The following is a 20,290-nucleotide window of genomic DNA, read 5'->3' as shown; positions in this document are numbered from 1 at the left end:
TTAAAAAATGAAAGATCGTCTCAGGGAGGTCGATATGACGAGAAATCGATTCAGAACGCCCTTATTAGGAACCATTAGTCTATCCTCTTTCTCTTTGTCTTTGATTTCCGTTCGATTGCTATGACAATCGTAAATTTCTTGTCCTTTGACCACGGCCAAAGGTATCTCGAGCCAGTGGAGGATAAAATCGTGTTTCAGGGACGGTGATTCGGTTATAAAGGCACGAATAACGCTACCAAAGGTCTTAATAAATGTTATCTGACCAAAGACAAAGTCTACCCACGAAACAAATGCCAATTTTTATTAATCTTCGATGATATTCCAAAACCGTAAATTTATTTAATAAGATCTTGGTAGAGTTTTTAAAACGAAAGGAAAACATTGGTTTTAGGAACAAAGAACGGAAATTTATTTCCATCGAATCGTATAAAATTTTCTTCCACGTTTAACCCGGAAGTGTTGTTGGAATACGATCGGGTTTATGGCGCGGATCTTGCTGTTTCCGAGATTTAATTTGAGTTCGGTCGGGTTTATGACTCTGACACCGAGAATCTTACGCGTCTGCGATACAATATTGAGGTTAGATTCGAAAACAACGCTTCAGCCGTAGCTTTACGACTCGTGTTCTCGCTTTCGATATGTTAATTTTATGTTCGCGTTGTTTCGAAGTGCACGAGATAAAGTTCTTGATAAATAGGATTTTACTTTGCAGAGGAAGCGTTCGAAGAACAGAGTATTGCTTAAAGAAACAAACCACAGTTGTTATATCATGAAATAGAATTCAATGTCTGACCATGTGTCGACCAGTTTCACTTACTTATTTATGCCAGTTTAGAAGTCACGGTATTTTTACAATTTTTTATCCAGTGAATATTTAATGTAACACGAGTATAAAAATATTATGGATCCAATTGTGTTCCATATTGAATAAATCTGTTCAGGAGACTGCTGCAAGTAGAAATAACCAATAATGGTCAGACACTTTAGTATTTCTCGATCGAACGTGTATAAAGCAGCAATAAACAAGAAAACTGAAGAATGTATTAAGTGGAAAAATATGCATTTGCACTGCCATGCATAGAAATGTATATTTTTCAATCGAAGTATTAGTCTTCCACGGTTGCTACTTTGACACTTATATTTTCTTAAATCGCGATCTTAATTTCATATGAAAACTCGTTATAATATTTACACGTACGCTGTGTTCCGTAATGTACTGTGTGGGAATGCGAAAATAAATTTTATTTAATTGGAGGTTTAACTTTTCATCGGGTGAGAAACGACGGGATATTTGGCATTTGATGTTACGTTTCGAAACTTGTTAGTTCGAGGGAGTTTGTTTAGTTTTCATGGGGGATTTGGACCTGTAACGGAGCTTGTAACGCGGTGCGAAACACGGCGCGATTTTCAACGGTGGCTTCAGTGGTCGGGACGAGCCCTGGTCAGACCTGGCCGACCCTACACTGCTTGTACTACTGGAACCGAAGCATGAGACCGCATTTCCCACCTTTGACAGTCCCCCTTTCGACATTCCCACCAAAATGAAGCAGAAATACGATTTGTTTACGTAGGCATCCGTCGAATATTTAAACGTCCCATATCTATTAAAACGACTGTGCCGCGAACGTTTTCTATTTTTCTATTTGGAGGGATTAAAACGGAAACGCGATGAATTCTATCACGAGATTGCTAGCGAGATTGGTGGTTGGTTTTTCGGTACGTTTTCCAGTGGCTTCTCCCGGCGATCCCGTATAATTCGTCGCTTCTTCATTTTTCTAATTGGACAGCGACGCGAGTAAATAATCCGCGGATGAAGGTATCAAGTAAAACGCGGTTAGAGGTAATTTTACTGTATGCAAAAAAGGGATTGCGATGAAATACGGTGGTTTTTGGACGCGATACGGATCACGGTTGAAATTAATTTCCCTCTGAATTATGGCCCCGCCCGGGATATAACTTTTTGTTTATCGCCGTGCACGACGATCGCGCGTTTAAAATTTCTACCATTTACCGCGGGAATAATTAAAACAAATTCCCTTTTCCCGATGCACTTTGGCAGTCGCGGTCTCGCTGGGACGTTATTCGCATTTAGTGCGAATTTAAACCTGTTTTTATTTCGAGTTGTTCCGGTTAATTTTGTTCGCGGGGACAATTTTGTGGCCGAAAGAATTTCGTTTCGCGCGAAATTGCAAATTAGCGGAACCCCGTTGGGTTCGTTTCGGATGCATTTCCATACTTGGTGTCCTTTAATGCATCGATTTTTTAAATTTTTGACAGTACACAAAAATAGCTGATGTATTTTACGTAACGAATTTATTTTGTTCGATCTCCTGCAGACAAATAAATTCTTAAAAACAATACTTGGTCTGCTAGATCTTGAAATATCGTCGAAGCCAGTTTTTAAAACACGCATTTAAACAAGAACTCATAACCCCCACAATTCGTAATATTTTTCCATGAAAAAAATACTGTACATGCTCACAAGACGAACAAATATATCTGCAAAATCTCAGTGCAAAACAGTCTGCCTATCGTTAGAAAAAAAAATCACAAAAGAGGCCAGAAAAATGACAGTCCAGACAGCGATACCCCTCTAAACAAGAATTTATAACTCCCCAAATTCGTAATATTTTTCGATGAAAAAAATACTGTACATGCTCATAAGATGAACAAATATATCTGCAAAATCTCAGTGCAAAACAGTCTACCTATCGTTAGAAAAAAAAATCACAAAAGAGGCCAGAAAAATGACAGTCCAGACAGCGATACTCCTTTAAACAAGAACTTATAACTCCCACAATTTGTAATATTTTTCCATGAAAAAAATACTGTACATGCTCACAAGGCGAACAAATATATCTGCAAAAACCTCAGTGCAAAACAGTCTGCCTATCGTTAGAAAAAAAAATCACAAAAGAGGCCAGAAAAATGACAGTCCAGACAGCGATACCCTTCTAAACAAGAATTTATAACCCCCCAAATTCGTAATATTTTTCGATGAAAAAAATACTGTACATGCTCATAAGATGAACAAATATATCTGCAAAATCTCAGTGCAAAACAGTCTGCTTATCGTTAGAAAAAAAAATCACAAAAGAGGCCGAATAAATGATTTAACCTGATAACATAATCTTAAATTATTAATCAGATTACGTTTCGCCCAACTCCGTATAGGAACGGAGTTATAGTTCGTCCCAGTTAGCAGCCTAACCCAGTATAAGTACCCAGTATAAATCCGCCTAACTCGAGGACCCCCTAGTCTTATTACAGGTTTGCCGACGCGAGCATGCGAAATCCTCTGGCCGATATTCAAAATGAAAACAAGGGAATATTATCCGATCAATAAACTTATATTTCGATCGTTCGTCAATTCATTTTTAATATTAGGTAATCGTAATTTATTTTAGGATAAGATTAGGGGGTAAACGGTCACCAGGTCGTCGAGATCGAACGTCGATGATTATTTCTCGTCGTTCTTTCGCGTGTTCTCGTTATTCATTTATCGCGTGGGCGGATGCAAAGCGAATTAAGATACTTTTCTACCCTTCGTATCGGCGTCTGATCGGTGGGGCCTGAAATCGCGACGGTGATACGGGGTTCGTGAACCGTTCGCTCTCAGGTATCAGGCACCGAACCTGCAACGATACTTTGAGGGGGTGGACGAATGTTTGGCAGAATTTCAAACCTCTCATCCGCGACGGCGAGCACGGCAACTCCGTTCGCTGAGTAAGCAGAGTGGAACTGGCAAAGCAAAACATCGTAACGGGGCGCACCGATCGACGGCGAAATGTAAAGCAACGGATATTTCGCTGGCATGTTACCGAGACGTATGGTCGTTTCCCGCGGGCATTTTAATTTTTTATCGAACGTCGAACGTCGAAACGTACAGACACAAGGCGTCCAGAAATGTTTTCCGTCGTCAGTTTCAACCTTTTATATTTTATCTGGGCTTTCTCGGTTTGCTTCTTTACAGAGACAGGTGTTCAACGAGCGTGTGTATGCAGGGTGTTCGACCACCATAGGAAAAATTTTAATAGGAGATTCTAGAGGCCAAAATAAGACGAAAATCAAGAATACCAATTTGCTGATTGAGACTTCGTTAAAAAGTTATTAACGTTTAAAGTCCCGTCTGTGGAACGACAATCTGCGAACAGCTGCGTGCTTTAAACTTCAAGCGTTAATAAATTTTTAACGAAGGCTCGATCAACAAATTGGTATTCTTGATTTTCGTCTTATTTTGTCCCCTAGAATCTCCCATTAAAATTTTACCCAGGGGCGACAGAAAGTTTTTTTATTTTACAACGTAAAAAGGAACACATATAAAAGTCTTTGTGGTTCGTTAAATTGTAACTTTGTACTCAGCTTCTATTGTTAATTTGTGTTTTACGCGAAATCATATTTTAACAGATTGATTGTTGATTTAGATTCTTTGAAAATATTTAGATGCTTATGTGATTTGAATTATAGAAGCGTGTATGAAATAATGTAACTGGTAGCTTAATTATTGTAGTGGAATATTTGAAATTTAGAGACACGTGCAATGCGATATGTAGATCATAAAAAAATCGAAAAAATAGTATATTAGAAGAGAGATCCACCTTTCGAATAATTCCTCGATTTGTCTTCGTTTGCGAAGTTCGCCTCTGAAATAGTTTTTCGGTGATTGGCAACGTTGGACGTCCAGTTTCGCGTTCGCGAAATAATAAAATTTGCCGCTGAAGCGGAGAATTATGATTAACGAGACTAGCGTTTCTATGCTTTTGATCCACGCGACGAGCTCTCGAAAATTTTCCAGCTCGTTTCTCCGTTCGACGGGATTTTTTTATTTAAATTCCACTTTTGAATCTTTTCGAGTAATCGGTACAATACCAGATCGCGCGGACAGGCGTCGAAAAGTATGGAATAATATTTGATATTTACGGGCTAGGATCAACCAAAAATGCTGTTGCGAAACTTAATCTATTATTTTATATTATTTCTCACGCGAGATTACATCACGAATAACGTGTGTGCTTTTGTAACGCGTTTCGTTCCTCGTTTCTATACATCATACTTTGTTTAATCCTGCTTTGAATATCGAATAAAATTCTCTGACAATAACGATATATCGCTATTATTGTTTAGAGTTTCTGGATTCTGAAATTCAGTGAAACAGGTCGAGCATTTGTCGGACCAAATTAGCCTGAGTCTGACCAATTATAGATTTGTTCCACTGAATGTCGACTATGAAAGAATCTAGAAATTCCAAAACGTATGTAGCGAGAGGATTTAGACTGTCTCCATCTACTTGAAGTGAAAAAATTTTCCATTGAAATGTATAATAAAATGGAATATATGTCTCAACTATTCACGGTATTACATTTCGCAGAATATTACATTTTATCAAAGGGAATGAGGAGAAATTCCCTCTCTTCCTCTAATACGATTTATTTCGAATATAATTAAAAATAATTTCGCAATTTGCAATACTTAATACGCCACGTATTCTCCATTATTTTATTTTTATCCTGCATTCGGTTATCTCGTATCCCTCTTTCGATTTATCATACAATCCTATCGATACATTGTTATGTTATTTACCAAAGAGGACTGAATTTCTGTAATTTTTTTTTCCCCACGAGCTTGGAACTATCCTAACGATTAAAAATATTTTTAAATTGTTTACGTAAGGGGTTTAGTAATTTCGAGTTCCGGATATTGCGTTTTCGGCGTCAGTTTCGTGTAAGTGGGCTTATATTTGCGCGAATGGCGCGATTCATTAAAGAAAAGCTCTTACCAGCTTTCTTATCGCTGCTCTTTTCGCGATGAAACGACGTCTCGTGCTCGTATCCGCCTCAGATAGGCAGGTGAACGTGCGAGAAAACGGAAAATCAGGGACGAGGAGCGAAGCGGTCGACCAGAAAGGAACAGGAAATGAAAATATAAGGGACCTAAAGGCGACGCAACGATAACCTCGTCACTCTGGATCTTCCAGTTTCTGAGATAAAAGTCGATTTTTGATACAAAAACCTTTTCAATTATTTCAAACTTGGACAGAAATTAATTGTATCGATGTTTTCGTAAAATTTGTTAGAAACATTAAAAGGAAACTACGATTCGTGGTTTGGAAGAGAATCTTTCTCTGAATGCACCTATTTTATGTTACAATTCTTGTACTTAATAATATACGAGGAAACAATTGTGAGAATTATCTTATTATTTTATTAAGATGATCCATTGGATGCTTTGATAAAAATATCACAGCTCCCCTCGAACCTCGAAGGCTCCTATTTTTTTAAGCCGTACAATCTAGGTGTAATACTGTTTTGAAAAAGTCCAACTTTAGCTACGGAGACTCGCAGCGCTTGAGTGCACTTCATAGGTCGCACTCCCGCTGACTTGTCGTTTTATTTTCCCGTTTTACGTTCGCGAAGTCTTTCCACGTTTTTGGAATACCGTATCTCGCAGAGGAAAGTTCACGAGACGAAGAGATATCTTTTTTTTATATTCAACGCTGACGCCTGTTTCGTCGATTGATGGCCGTTTCGCGAATCTCCTATTTTTACAAAACTGTTGTAGTTCTCTCGCATTCTGTATTGAAAATCAGATCACAGACAATATATTATCTGTATTAAAACTCGAATCATCTTCGGGCTTTATAATAATTAAAATGCAATTCCAGGGTCACCAAAAAAATTACTTTTAGCTCCGTTAGATTCACTTTCGTGGACAGCATATTTTCGAGGGGGGAAAATAACTCTGCCTTGAGAATCAGTACACAGAGAATACGTATTAAAGCTCTAACCATCTTCGAGCTTTATAATATTCGAAATGCAATTCCAGGGTCACCTAAAAAATTACTTTTAGCTCCGTTAGATTCACTTTCGTGGACAGCATATTTTCGAGGGGGGAAAATAACTCTGCCTCGAGAATCTGAGCACAGAGAATACGTTTTTTGTATTAAAAATATTCTGTAATAAAGCTCCAACCATCTTCAAGCTTTATAATATTCGAAATGCAATTCCAGGGTTACCTAAAAAATTATTTTTAGCTCCGTTAGATTCACTTTCGTGGACAGCACATTTTCGAGGGGGGAAAATGACTCTGCCTCGAGAATCTGAGCACAGAGAATACGTTTTTTGTATTAAAAATATTCTGTAATAAAGCTCCAACCATCTTCAAGCTTTATAATATTCGAAACGCAATTCCAGGGTTACCTAAAAAATTACTTTTAGCTCCGTTAGATTCACTTTCGTGGACAGCATATTTTCGAGGGGGGAAAATAACTCTGCCTTGAGAATCAGTACACAGAGAATACGTATTAAAGCTCTAACCATCTTCAAGCTTTATAATATTCGAAATGCAATTCCAGGGTTACCTAAAAAATTACTTTTAGCTCCGTTAGATTCACTTTCGTGGACAGCATATTTTCGAGGGGGGAAAATGACTCTGCCTCGAGAATCTGAGCACAGAGAATAGGTTTTTTGTATTAAAAATATTCTGTAATAAAGCTCCAACCATCTTCAAGCTTTATAATAATATTTGAAAGGCAATTCCAGGGTTACCTAAAAAATTATTTTTCACTTTGTTGGATTCACTTTCGTGGACAGCATATTTTCGAGGGGGGAAAATAACTCTGCCTCGAGAATCTGAGCACAGAGAATAGGTTTTTTGTATTAAAAATATTCTGTAATAAAGCTCCAACCATCTTCAAGCTTTATAATATTCGAAACGCAATTCCAGGGTTACCTAAAAAATTACTTTTAGCTCCGTTAGATTCACTTTCGTGGACAGCATATTTTCGAGGGGGGAAAATAATTCTGCCTTGAGAATCAGAACACAGAGAATACGTATTAAAGCTCTAACCATCTTCAAGCTTTATAATATTCGAAACGCAATTCCAGGGTCACTTAAAAAATTACTTTTAGCTCCGTTAGATTCACTTTCGTGGACAGCATATTTTCGAGGGGGGAAAATAACTCTGCCTCGAGAATCTGAGCACGGAGAATAGGTTTTTTGTATTAAAAATATTCTGTAATAAAGCTCTAACCATCTTCAAGCTTTATAATATTCGAAATGCAATTCCAGGGTCACCTAAAAAATTACTTTTAGCTCCGTTAGATTCACTTTCGTGGACAGCATATTTTCGAGGGGGGAAAATAACTCTGCCTCGAGAATCAGAACATAGAGAATACGTTTTTTGTATTAAAAATATTCTGTAATAAAGCTCTAACCATCTTCAAGCTTTATAATAATATTTGAAAGGCAATTCCAAGGTTATCTAAAAAATTTTTCACTTCGTTGGATTCGCTTTCTCAGATAGCATATTTTCGAGGGGGGGAGGGGAGGCGAGAAAATAACTCCGATCGGAGAATAAATGGAAACCCGAGCAGACGTTTAGCGTGAATAAATATTTCCTTGGCATTTTTCCGCGTCGTTTCCTCCTTTCAGAAAATGAATATCTTATTTACGAGGTCACGGATCCCCCGCAGGGTCGCACACGAACATTTTAGGGTGGCCAGATACTGGGGGACCCCGTCGCGTTAGCTCGAACGATAACGAAAGCTCGGAATGGACTTCCTACGCAGATCTCGGGGGCGGATAAAAAATTATCCACCGTGCGATATCACGGTCGAGATGCCGGAAACGCGGGCTGTCTCTCTTCGTCCGGCTCGGATCTCGCGAAAACACGGTCGAAAAAAAACGTCTCCCCGTCGGTAATCGCGCTTTGTTTCAAATTTAAATCCGCGACGCGAGATTTCACGGACGGGAATTTATCTCCCGCGGACGGTTGCACGCTTCGATGTTAAATAACAACGGGACAAATTGAAGCACCGCAATTGCGATTCATCGAACGACGCGTCGCCGCAGATGAGATATATAAATGAATCGAACGGTGTTTTCCGTTCGTGAAATCGTTTTCGGTCGAGTTTTTCCTGTTTCTGGCATTCAACGGCTAATGTGCACGGCCAGCGAGTACGAAAATACGCGGTCGTCCACTTATACTCTTGCATGTATTGTACGGTTCCTTCAATTTTCGACGATGAACAAAATTCGGTTTAATATGTGGCCTCCCATGCTCGCCACCAGTTGCTATATACGGAAAGAAAGAAAATTAAGAGGCTTCGTTAAAAAGTTAGCAAGAAATTCAATTAAAAAATTTCAAGTCATCTTGAAAAAATTATTTTTAATTGGAGGGGTCGATTACAATCATTTTTGGTGAAGAGACACATTGTCAAACTTGAACTTCAAGATACATACGTTGATAGTTCATCGTGTACTCGACAATGGGAGATTCTAGAGGCCAAAATTGATTGCTTTGTAAAAAGTTACTAAAAACTTAAATTAAAAAATTTCAAATCGTTCTAAAAAAATTATTTTTAGTTGCAGGGGTTAATTACAATCATTTTTTGTGAATAGACACACCCCCGAAATCCTACCCATTTTCGAGAAAAAAATTCCTTACCGAAAATATAATGTCTGACCATACGTTGATATGTTTCCCTGAAATTTCATGTGTTTCAAATCGTTCTGAAAAAATTATTTCTAGTTGCAGGGGTTAATTACAATCATTTTTAGTGAATAGACACACCCCCGAAATCCTACCCATTTTCGAGAAAAAAATTCCTTACCGAAAATATAATGTCTGACCATACGTTGATATGTTTCCCTGAAATTTCATGTGTTTCAAATCGTTCTGAAAAAATTATTTTTAATTGGAGGGGTCAATTACAATCATTTTTGGTCAATACACTTATACCAGAAATCCTACGCATTTTCGAGAAAAAAATTCCTTACCGAAAGTGTAATGTCTGACCATCGTTGATATGTTTCCCTGAAATTTCATGTGTTTCAAATCGTTCTGAAAAAATTATTTCTAATTGGAGGGGTCGATTACAATCATTTTTGGTGAATAGACACACCCCCGAAATATTACGCATTTTCGAGAAAAAAATTCGAGAATGTGAAATTTTTCAAGTCGACGAGCAGACCCGGACGAAACGGCGCTTCCTCCTTTCCTTTTCTCGAAGTAGCGCCTAAAGTCGTCTGAAGAAATTACCTTTTAAAGAAATTAATTATCTAATTACCTTTTGTTCGCATTTCGTGCGAAATTATTCATTTTCAACATGGGAACGTTCAGAATGGAGGAGTCACGCGGTTCTATATCATATCGCGGCGGGGTTTACGCGGCCCCTTAAGGTTTTAAATTGCCCCGCGACTTTTTATCAGTTTTATGGAATAACGTGCCCCTTCGTGTGTTCCAGGTCGTAATCGGAAATTATGAGGTGGCTGTGGATTATCGTCCTGATAGCTTTGGCGCTGCCTGCGGCCGTGCCACGGAAGAAGCATCGCAGCAAACCAAGTAAAGTATCATTTATTTCAATCGTTACCGGTTCCCCTCCATTTTCATCCTTTCTCTCTGACAATAGTGGAATTCTGTTCCGCGAATTTTCGCGATCGTACAGGGAATTGCTGGGGCCTCAAGGTCTCCAAGAAATTTGTTTTATTATAGTATGTTTCTCGCGTCTGAATGTGATATCGTTTGCAGTAGAAAACACTACGGTTTCCTAGCATTAAAAACAGCGTACAATTTTACACGTAAAATCATATTCTTAATGATTCAGCGATCGCGTAGATTCGACCGACCTTCGTAAGTAGCCAATTTGTCGAATTCTACAGTTCACTAAATTACAAGTTAACGAGCTTCGAAGTTCCAAACGACAGAGTTCGAAGTTTAGCACTGAAGACTAGGTTTACATGGGTTAGTGTTCGAAATGTTTCCCGATAGATCATTGTTCTAACGTTTAACCACAGTTTTCGACGTCGTTTATGTACAGCAAACATCATAGTTAGACCGCAAGCGGGCTAAACTCTAAACGAATTAGTTTGATCGAAATAAACGCAAAATCAAACTGATATTGATACACAATATTCGTTAAACTTGTGATTATATTACTGTGTAAAGCTGCTGGTCAATTTTCATACGAATGTCGACGATGTTAACGATCGATTTTCGTTGCAATATTTACAAAAATTTCGAATTATCGTAGAATAGAAGCTATTGTTAGAAAGCTAGGCGGAGGATAGAGAAACCACAAGAGTACACTGAAATTGTGAATGTCTCGAAATTAGATTTTTCTACATAATAAATCCATTGCTGCGTAAAATTTTAAATACTTGTCAACGCGCGCGATTTAGACAATTTTATTAAAAACAGCAAACGCGTTGAGTTTCGATTAAAAGCGAGAACATCTGCAACGTCTTAAATTAATCCTGAGAACATTTTCTAATGTGAGATTTTGTTGTGGGTCTATATTGGTAATCGTACGGATGTAGGATAAAAAGAAACATACAATGTTATAGATTTTTCATGGTTGTCTATAAAACGATAACAAGAGGGGAAAGGTTTCACGAGACTGCTCATTATGCACACCTGTTACGGCGGTTCTGAACTTCGTCGTCTCTAATTTTGGCTCTGAGAAAAAGTAGTAATATAAAGTTGCTATAAACAACGCTGCCGTGCGCGCCAGTAGTTCAGCGAGAACTGGCATTCCACAATCTGCGAGTCAAATTTATGCAGGAAAAACGTGTACGGAGATACGAAACGTGTCGCAAATTTTCTCGTGCAATAACGATGTCCTCTGCTCTCTGATATCTCCTAGTTCATAACACGTGATACTTTTTTATCTTTGATACTTAAATCTCGTCTGTTTCAACAACATCGTGAACAATATTGGTAAAATTACTGTGCACGAAACGTCGTGGCACACGCGATGTATGCGAGTAGACCTTACACCTTATGAAACTTTCGTGAGCCAATCTGACTGCCATATCGAGTTATTTTTTAAATAAATAAGGATTTCCAACCAACAAAGGAAGCAACAGGTAAAATAAAATTTATTCATTCGAGGCATTGTTTTATCAGAAAATTTTTTAGAGTTTTATTACAATTCGAATGAATGCATCTCCGTGTGTGTACACACGTTTACAGGTATTGGAAATAAATTCTTGCTTTGTTTATCAGATGGCAAAGTTGCTTTTATTTATTACGTTGGTCTTATATTGATAGATATAATTTCGAGCTAGTTGCGTTGGATGCAGAGTTAAATTGTGACGTCGACTTGATTTCCGATGTAAATGCGGGAACTGACGGTTTAATTAATAAAATAACGCGTATGACGCGAGAATAGAGCTTAAAGTATGATACAATTAACAGAGTGGTTTCCATCGATAGATACGCATTTATAGGTTGCAAGTGGTTCGGAACGACAGGTCTGTTTATGAAATTTCAATTATCGTTACGAGAGAACGAACAAAATATTGAAATGATTTTCTATAGTAACAGACACGCGGTAACATCGGATTTTAATTAATTTTTCAAATAATACATACGTTCCAGATTAAATTGCGCATTGGATTTTCTAGAATAAAAAATAAAATAACGTAGCCCGGTAATTTTAAACATATTTCTTCTGCCGGCAGATTAAAAATTCCTGAACTATTTTCCTGTAGAACAGAGCTTTTTAAACTATGGGACGCAACCCCTCGGGGGATTTCGTTTAAGTCTTTCTGGGGCTGCAGGAAATGTTGGAAAACGTCGTCTATATTTTTTATTCTTCCGAAACACCGGATTATCTCAGCCGTTTATGAAAAAAAGTATGCTTACACAGTGGTTATTATTTTCTTATATACTTTCAATTTTTCTAATTAGCTTTTAAATCTCAAACCAATATAAACTTATCAGGCTCGAAGATTCAACGAAACAAATATTTTTCCTAACAGTTAAATCGATAATTTGATAATTTAAAAATTGCAAGAAATATTGTTTAATTGTCCCGGTATTCTCAGAGAAATTTCTCGAACGTTTTGTTTTATTCGAAAGACGATGTTCTAAATTGTGTTTGCGACCGAGAAAATATTTCATTTCAATTTGTTAATTAGTTAATTCACCCTGGCAGGATTAAACAGCTATCGCGCAACGATATCCTGAATTACTGGAAATTACCCGAAGCTACGCTCGAACGAACCCATCTACATTGTCATTCGTAGCTAAGCACTTGAGCGGTACGCAATGATAACTTGATCTCCTTGTAAATTACTCGCGACCCTAATTTATCGGCTAACCTACGAATTCGAGGGATCTGATGTTATCCACTTGTATCCTGATAAAATCTCGGTCCAAACAATCTCTGACCCTAATTTAACATTTGGACCGTACGGGCTCAGCTTCTGCTAAAGTGAATAGCTCGCGCCCAGGTTAGGGTCAAACGCTTGATCCCACTTAGGATTTGAAACAAAGTTCCGGGGAAATTATTCGTTGCTCGTGGATGTTCATCTTTCCAGAACGAAGTTAGAATTTCCTTAAACGTTTTTTGAACCTTAATTTTAAAATCGATGTGCAAATATACGATCTTGCAGAGTATACTTCTCGAAAAAATTCGAATCGAGGAACCGTTTTATGCTTGTTCGAGGTTAGGAACGTTAGGTTAGAAGGGAACCGTGATTAGACGTTCGATTTCTGGAAAGCAGGGATTCCACGACAATGGTTGAAACCACCTAATGAAGATTATGGGATGTACTAGAGCGATATAGTGTGCATAATACGAGGACTGCAGCAGTCATGGCGATCGAACGTTACGAAGCTTGCCTTGAATCCACGTCTGTTCAATAAATTGCGCCAAAAAATGATTAATGAAAGTATAATACAATCAATAGTAATAAATAAATACGATTAATGTTTGTTAAACTTTACGTTAAGAACTTAATAATTTCTTAATAATTCCAGTATATTTAGTGATCCTAAAAATGTGAAACTCAAAGTAAATAGAAAGTTGCAAATCAGCTTGGCAGTATGCAATTTTTGCAAAGTACAAAATTGTTGACGGATTTAGAAACTGGTTACAACTAAATGCACTATTATTTAGGTTGATTTTTTTGAAAAAATCCACGTTTATAGGAATTAATCCCTGGCGAATGAGATTTTTCGCTATTTTTTTCGTAGCCCGCGGGACTTAATTTTCCATTAACGTGCGAACGAGTAGGCGGTAATTTGATCGAAAAATCGCGTACGATGCCAGGGAAAATGCATTTCCAGTTGGCGTTTTCCGGGGGAGAATTCTCTTTCCTCGGAGACGAGGGGTCACACGTGGCGCCAGGTAGAAGGGTAAAGGGTATGAAAATAGAATGTTATTGCCCGTTTGGACGTACCCCGTAGCAGTCGATATTCCCCTTTTAAAGCGGACACTTGTTCCGCCGCGAAAGGGAAGGAAATGGAGCAACGTGCAGAGAGGACTTTTATTGACAACGAATATCGGTTATCGCGACGATGCTGAGAGGACACGTTTGCCTTTGCTTTCAGTGCCGAGGCTCTACGGCGAAAGGGTGCCCTACCAGTCAATCAGAATCAGCAACAGCAACGTCCAGCAGACCATCGTCGACACTCACAACTACTATCGTTCCAAAGTCAAACCATCGGCCGCCAACATGCTCGAAATGGTGAGTAGAGCTTATAATTTCTTTCCAAACGACAGTCTTCGACCAGCAGAATCGATTTATTTTCCGTAGAACGACGGGATCTTAATTTAAATAACGACAAAGTAGTTTTCGACATGCCAACTAAATTGTGCTGATTCAAAAATAAATTGTTGAAGAGCTAATTTTGCCAGCGTCAATTTAGGTTAATTTCACGATCGCCGGACAAAGATGCCGGCGCTAAATAAAATATGAGACTGAAATGCTCGAAACTTTGAAATTCGACACGCGCGTTCGATGCAGTTTTCCACGTAAACGTACAACCAGCATAAAATAGCACTATACCGTCCCATTCGTCGCGAGCACCGTCGCTTTGAAGTGCGTCGCAACGAAGGGATTAATGATTTATTCATAGCGTCGGATCCTTTGCTACAAAGGGCATATTAGTCTAGTATTCGTTCTCATCTTTCGACTATTATCTTTCGTAAAGCGAATACGATTATGCATTCATGCGCACCCCATTACCCGTCAAAATGAGGAACCAGCGTAAACAATAACGTGAAATTAATATTTCTCGTTCAGAGACACGGAAACCTCGCGATACTGAACATCAAACATTGATAAACAAAGTTGTTGGCAATATTACAAAAGGAAATTATTTTAACGGGGGATTCTGGAGGCCAAAATAAGACGAAAGTCAAGAATAACAATTTGTTGATCGAGGCTTTGTTCAAAAGTTATTAACGTTTAAAGTTCCTCTCGTGCTGAGTGAGAATCACTATCACGCGCCATTCTACAGGCGGAACTTTAAACGTTAATAACTTTTAAACAAAGCCTCGATCAACAAATTGTTATTCTTGATTTTCGTCTTATTTTGGTCTCTGAAATCTCTCATTAAAATTTTTTCCAGGTCAAACACCCTCTAGAAATTCTGTCTCTTTTTTTTACTAAGGGTAGCTATTTTCGAACGGTTTCCTCCAAAGCTCTTTTAAATCCACTCGTCGCCGATTATTTTCACAAAATTGTGCCCCTGTCTCTGGCCATGGTCGACGATTGGAAATCCTCCGCGCTCTAGATTTTCGCGTGTCAACAAAATTTCGCCCGAACGTCATTCAACGTCCAGCATTCGGAATGTTAACGTCCACTCCGCGAATCGACGAGAAATTGTATTTGGAACGTAAACGGGAACGACGAATAGGGGAAAAGTGTCCCTTTCGAAACGATCGCGTTCCCCGACATCGAGGTTCGTCGACCGTTCGCGAACACGAGCTTTTGCGTCGGCAGAATATAGTCTCGAACGCATTACGGGCTCATAACCACTGAAAGACGGATGACGCGGACCGTTTCAACCCTTACGCCCACGCGATCGGTCTTTCTCGCCTGGCTTTGAAGTTCCATCGATTCCAACGGATTCCCCGGCGAAATCCCGCGACGCGGATACCGTGGGTAATTTTCGAGCACTCCTTCGGATGGAATCGGGGGATTCTTTGGGCTTTCGTTCCGTGGAAATTACGTTCGCCCTTAACGCGATCGGTTCGGCCGAGATTTCCGTTAAAAGGGACGTCCTCCGTGCACCCGGGGGCTTTCGCGAATGAAAATTGGGTGGGATCGTCGTTCCTTCGCTTCCCAAGGTCTCTTCTAGCTGGGTAACTTTAAAAGTTTAGTGAAGATCGGGAGAAAAATATTGTTAACGCGTTGGACTTCCAGAACGAACCCCTGACAGTTTTGGACAGTTGGAAACTAGTTACAATTTATCATTAACGTTACTAATTTCGTTGAGCTCCTCGGTGAGAAATCGTGGTTGAGAGAAAAATTAAATTTGACGTGTGAAAATTATTAATGTTCTTTTTAAACGGAATCGTATATTTTTTTAATACATTATTCGATGTAGCTAGTAATTTATTTGTGACGAAAAATAATTACTTTAGAAGATATTTATTCCGATTAATATGTACATTATTAATTGCTTATTTATATATCTTAATTTGTAATAAGTTTGCGCACTCTGCCTTAATAAGTTTAGACTAGCTCCGCGCGAAGGGATTGCCAGAACCCTTTCGAAAAAGAGATCGAAATCCCTTTGGTTCCATCGTAAGATTGGAAATTACTTTCGTATCATGTTTATCCTTGTGAAACTGGCATTAAACTTTACGCAGGAACTGCAGTTTACATAATCAAGACTCCGGAACTACTTCCAGTATAAACAATGTCGTTTCCTTTCGATTTTATTGGTCGGTTTCGGTAATGGGATGGAAGTTTCGTTGGGAATCTTTAGTATCGTACGTTATGGAATAACTGCACAGTCATAGGATTTTATAAAACGACCTACTAACAATTGAACGAAGAAACGAATGCAACTCGAACTCGTTTCAATAATTTACCGTTTTTGTTGTAGCTTTTTAATTATATTCATATCTCTGATCTACAAATTCCCTTTTATACACATCACTTTTAATTATTTAAGATTCATAAAAATACTGTCTCCAACACTCGATCAATAAATCGCTGTACCTTCACAAATTATTAACGATACACCGAACAACCGATCTTCAAATTACCTTGGATAAAACGGATCGTCGGCTCGAGAAGATATGACAAAAATTATTCCAATATTTTTTCAAGAGTTCGAGGGACTAGGTCGACGCGAATATTCCATTTAAACCATATGCGAAAATGACGTTCCCGGAGCCAACGGCATTAGCAAATAAAGGGTTAAACTCGTTGGAACGTCGCTTTCCTTTGTGTCTTTCCCGCGGTTCGTTAGTCGGCGCGACAAAAGCAACGGTTGTTTTTCGAGGAAAGAGAATACTGAGCCGGGCTACGCAGTTCATTGCATCCGCGGAAGGGGATTTGTCTCGTACGAGGAGAACACGGTCGTTAGGTAGCCGCGTTACAGATGTTTCCACTCGTTCAAACGGTCAACGATTCGCTTGGAACGCTTTTAAATGCCGTTCGAAATTCCTCGCCGAGCGAACGGAACGCTTCTCCGGCTTCGAAGCTGTCGCACTTCATCAAGTAAGAGGAAATAATCGAATTTCACGCACTCGAACCATTTTCCACGAATACAAACTGTTATTGGGCACTAGGATCTACGTCAAATAAACTCCAGAACAGGCAGATAATTATGTAGTGCTGTATTTAACACAAATGACATTTTTTTTCTCTTTTACCAGGCAACGTACTTCTAATTTTTGCATTATACGTATAGAAAGTTGTGCGTTTGATGTTTATTCGTAAGGTATCCCTCCCTTTTATGTTGAAAAATTTTTTAATCTTCGTCGGATAGAAGACAAAACGCCCTTGGGAACGAATTTTGTTCCAAGTCGATACCATAGTTAGTTCTAGAGTATTATACAAATTTATATATACAAATTTAAATTCATTGTCAATTAAATGAACAATTTATAGTCCAGTTTTATCTCACATCAGTCGTGTGATCAATAGGAAGTGCTAAAACTACTTTGGGTATGTAGCGTCAAAGTAAATGTGAAAATAAACATAGAAGACAACAATAATTATAGTAGGTGGTATGGTCATTGGATAGTGGATGAAATGCCCTTTAAAATGAGCGTTCGTACGAGTCGATAGCTTTATTAGTTCCGGAGATATAGCGATTTTAATTTCACGTCGATCGCGTGAGACCGAAGGGTCTGTTTACGTTTGTTTACGTCGCGTGATCAATGAACTCACGTGACCGTAGTAAGTAGTAAACGTGACGTCACTCGGTCACTGGGTTACTGGGTCAACGTGCGACAAGGAGGTCCGAGCGCGTCAGACGAAGACAGCGATAGTCGAATTAAGAAAAATACACTTTTACATAAATTGCGATATCTCCGAAACGGAAAGTCCGATCGACAAAAACCAAAAACCAGTTTAAAGGGGAAGGTTTGCCGCTGCCAACAGTGGTTCAATAATTAATTAAACACTAGTAGTTTCGAAACTGCACGCGTCTAAAGTTTAACTATTTTTAATACGCGTTGCGAGACTGTTCTAAGACAGAAAACTAAAGATTCTCTCCTTTCGACTTTGCTATATACAGGGTATTCGGCCACCCCGGAGAAAAACTAACAAAATAAGACGAAAACCAAGAATATGAATTTGTTTATTGAGGCTTTATTAAAAAGTTCTTAAAAAATTAAATTAAAAAATTTCAAATCATTCTAGAAAAATTATTTTCAGTTCCAGGGGTTAATTACAATCATTTTTGGTGAATAGACATATCCTCGAAATCCTACCCTCTTTCGAGAAAAAAATTCGAGAATGTGTGAAATTTTTGGACGAAAAAAAAAAATTTCAAATCGTTCTGAAAAAATTATTTTCAGTTCCAGGGGTTAATTACAATCATTTTTGGTGAATAGACATATCCTCAAAATCCTACCCTCTTTCGAGAAAAAAATTCGAGAATGTGTGAAATTTTTGGACGAAAAAAAAAAATTTCAAATCGTTCTGAAAAAATTATTTTCGCTTCCAGGGGTTAATTACAATCATTTTTGGTGAATAGACATACCCTCGAAATCCTACCCTCTTTCGAGAAAAAAATTCGAGAATGTGTGAAATTTTTGGACGAAAAAAAAAAATTTCAAATCGTTCTGAAAAAATTATTTTTGGTTCCAGGGGTTAATTACAATCATTTTTGGTGAATAGACATACCCTTGAAATCCTATCCTCTTTCGAGAAAAAAATTCGAGAATGTGTGAAATTTTTGGACGAAAAAAAAAAATTTCAAATCGTTCTGAAAAAATTATTTTTGGTTCCAGGGGTTAATTACAATCATTTTTGGTGAATAGACATACCCTCGAAATCCTACCCTCTTTCGAGAAAAAAATTCGAGAATGTGTGAAATTTTTGGACGAAAAAAAAAAATTTCAAATCGTTCTGAAAAAATTATTTTTGGTTCCAGGGGTTAATTACAATCATTTTTGGTGAATAGACATACCCTCGAAATCCTACCCTCTTTCGAGAAAAAAATTCGAGAATGTGTGAAATTTTTGGACGAAAAAAAAAAATTTCAAATCGTTCTGAAAAAATTATTTTCAGTTCCAGGGGTTAATTACAATCATTTTTGGTGAATACACATACCCTGGAAATATTACGCAGTTTCGAGAAAAAAATTCTTTACCGAAAATATACTGTGTGGCCGGAAATATTTCTATAACTTTTTAACGAAGTCTCAATCAACAAATTAGATTTGATTTTTGTCTTATTTTGGCCTTTAGTATATTTCCTATTTACAACGACATTTAACCAAAATTGAGTACCAAATTTCATCCAGTTTTTCACAAAAAAAAAACTAAAATAGAAATAATTGAACCGGTCGTTCGACTAGAAAAACAATTTCGCGAAGTTGGATTTTTAGGAAACCTCGATTATAGGCGTTTCGATATAAATTCGATCGATCCTGACGCGAAGGGAGTACCAACATCGCGGGTCATTAAATGGGTTATTGAATTCCGTGAAAATATTAATCTAATGAACGAACTTTAACAGACGTAGGACCCAGTCTCCGATAACCATTAGCAGTTGATGGAATTATAAATGTATCTAACAAGGGAAAAGAACATTCTGGAAAGTCTGCAAATGCGAACGTCGGGGCGCAATAACGGTAAAAGCAATATAATTTAATTCTTGGATCGTCCCTGAACGTCGTAACATGTATTTCATCCCGTCGGCTCGGAAAAACTTTCCTCGATAATTGGTCTTTGATTAAAATTAAACGACAAAAATGTAGCAGCTTGTTATCCGCGGGAAACGTTTCGCGGATTCCGTCGGGCGATAGTTGGAATCACGAGTTTTCGCGAGTTCGATTAAAGCTAACTGGCAGATCCGCGGACGCTTGTTA

The 20,290-nt window shown here is 38.1% G+C and overlaps 1 protein-coding gene across 4 annotated transcripts in view; it reads left to right on the top strand.

Annotated features, from left to right (window-relative positions):
• Positions 1-20,290, top strand: part of LOC143344721 (cysteine-rich secretory protein 2) — a 106,897-nt gene that overhangs the window by 73,957 nt on the left and 12,650 nt on the right. For all 4 annotated transcript variants that reach the window (XM_076771053.1, XM_076771055.1, XM_076771056.1 and 1 more), the window contains 2 exons: positions 10,245-10,342; positions 14,339-14,475. In XM_076771053.1, the coding sequence (XP_076627168.1) occupies positions 10,261-10,342; positions 14,339-14,475 (219 nt within the window). In that variant the 5' untranslated portion in view covers positions 10,245-10,260. The remainder of the gene's footprint in view (positions 1-10,244; positions 10,343-14,338; positions 14,476-20,290) is intronic.

Source organism: Colletes latitarsis, chromosome 8 (assembly GCF_051014445.1).
Source record: "Colletes latitarsis isolate SP2378_abdomen chromosome 8, iyColLati1, whole genome shotgun sequence".
NCBI classification, from domain to species: Eukaryota; Metazoa; Arthropoda; class Insecta; order Hymenoptera; family Colletidae; genus Colletes; species Colletes latitarsis.
Note: the sequence above shows the minus strand (reverse complement) of the source record. Positions and strands in the feature narration are given on the sequence as shown.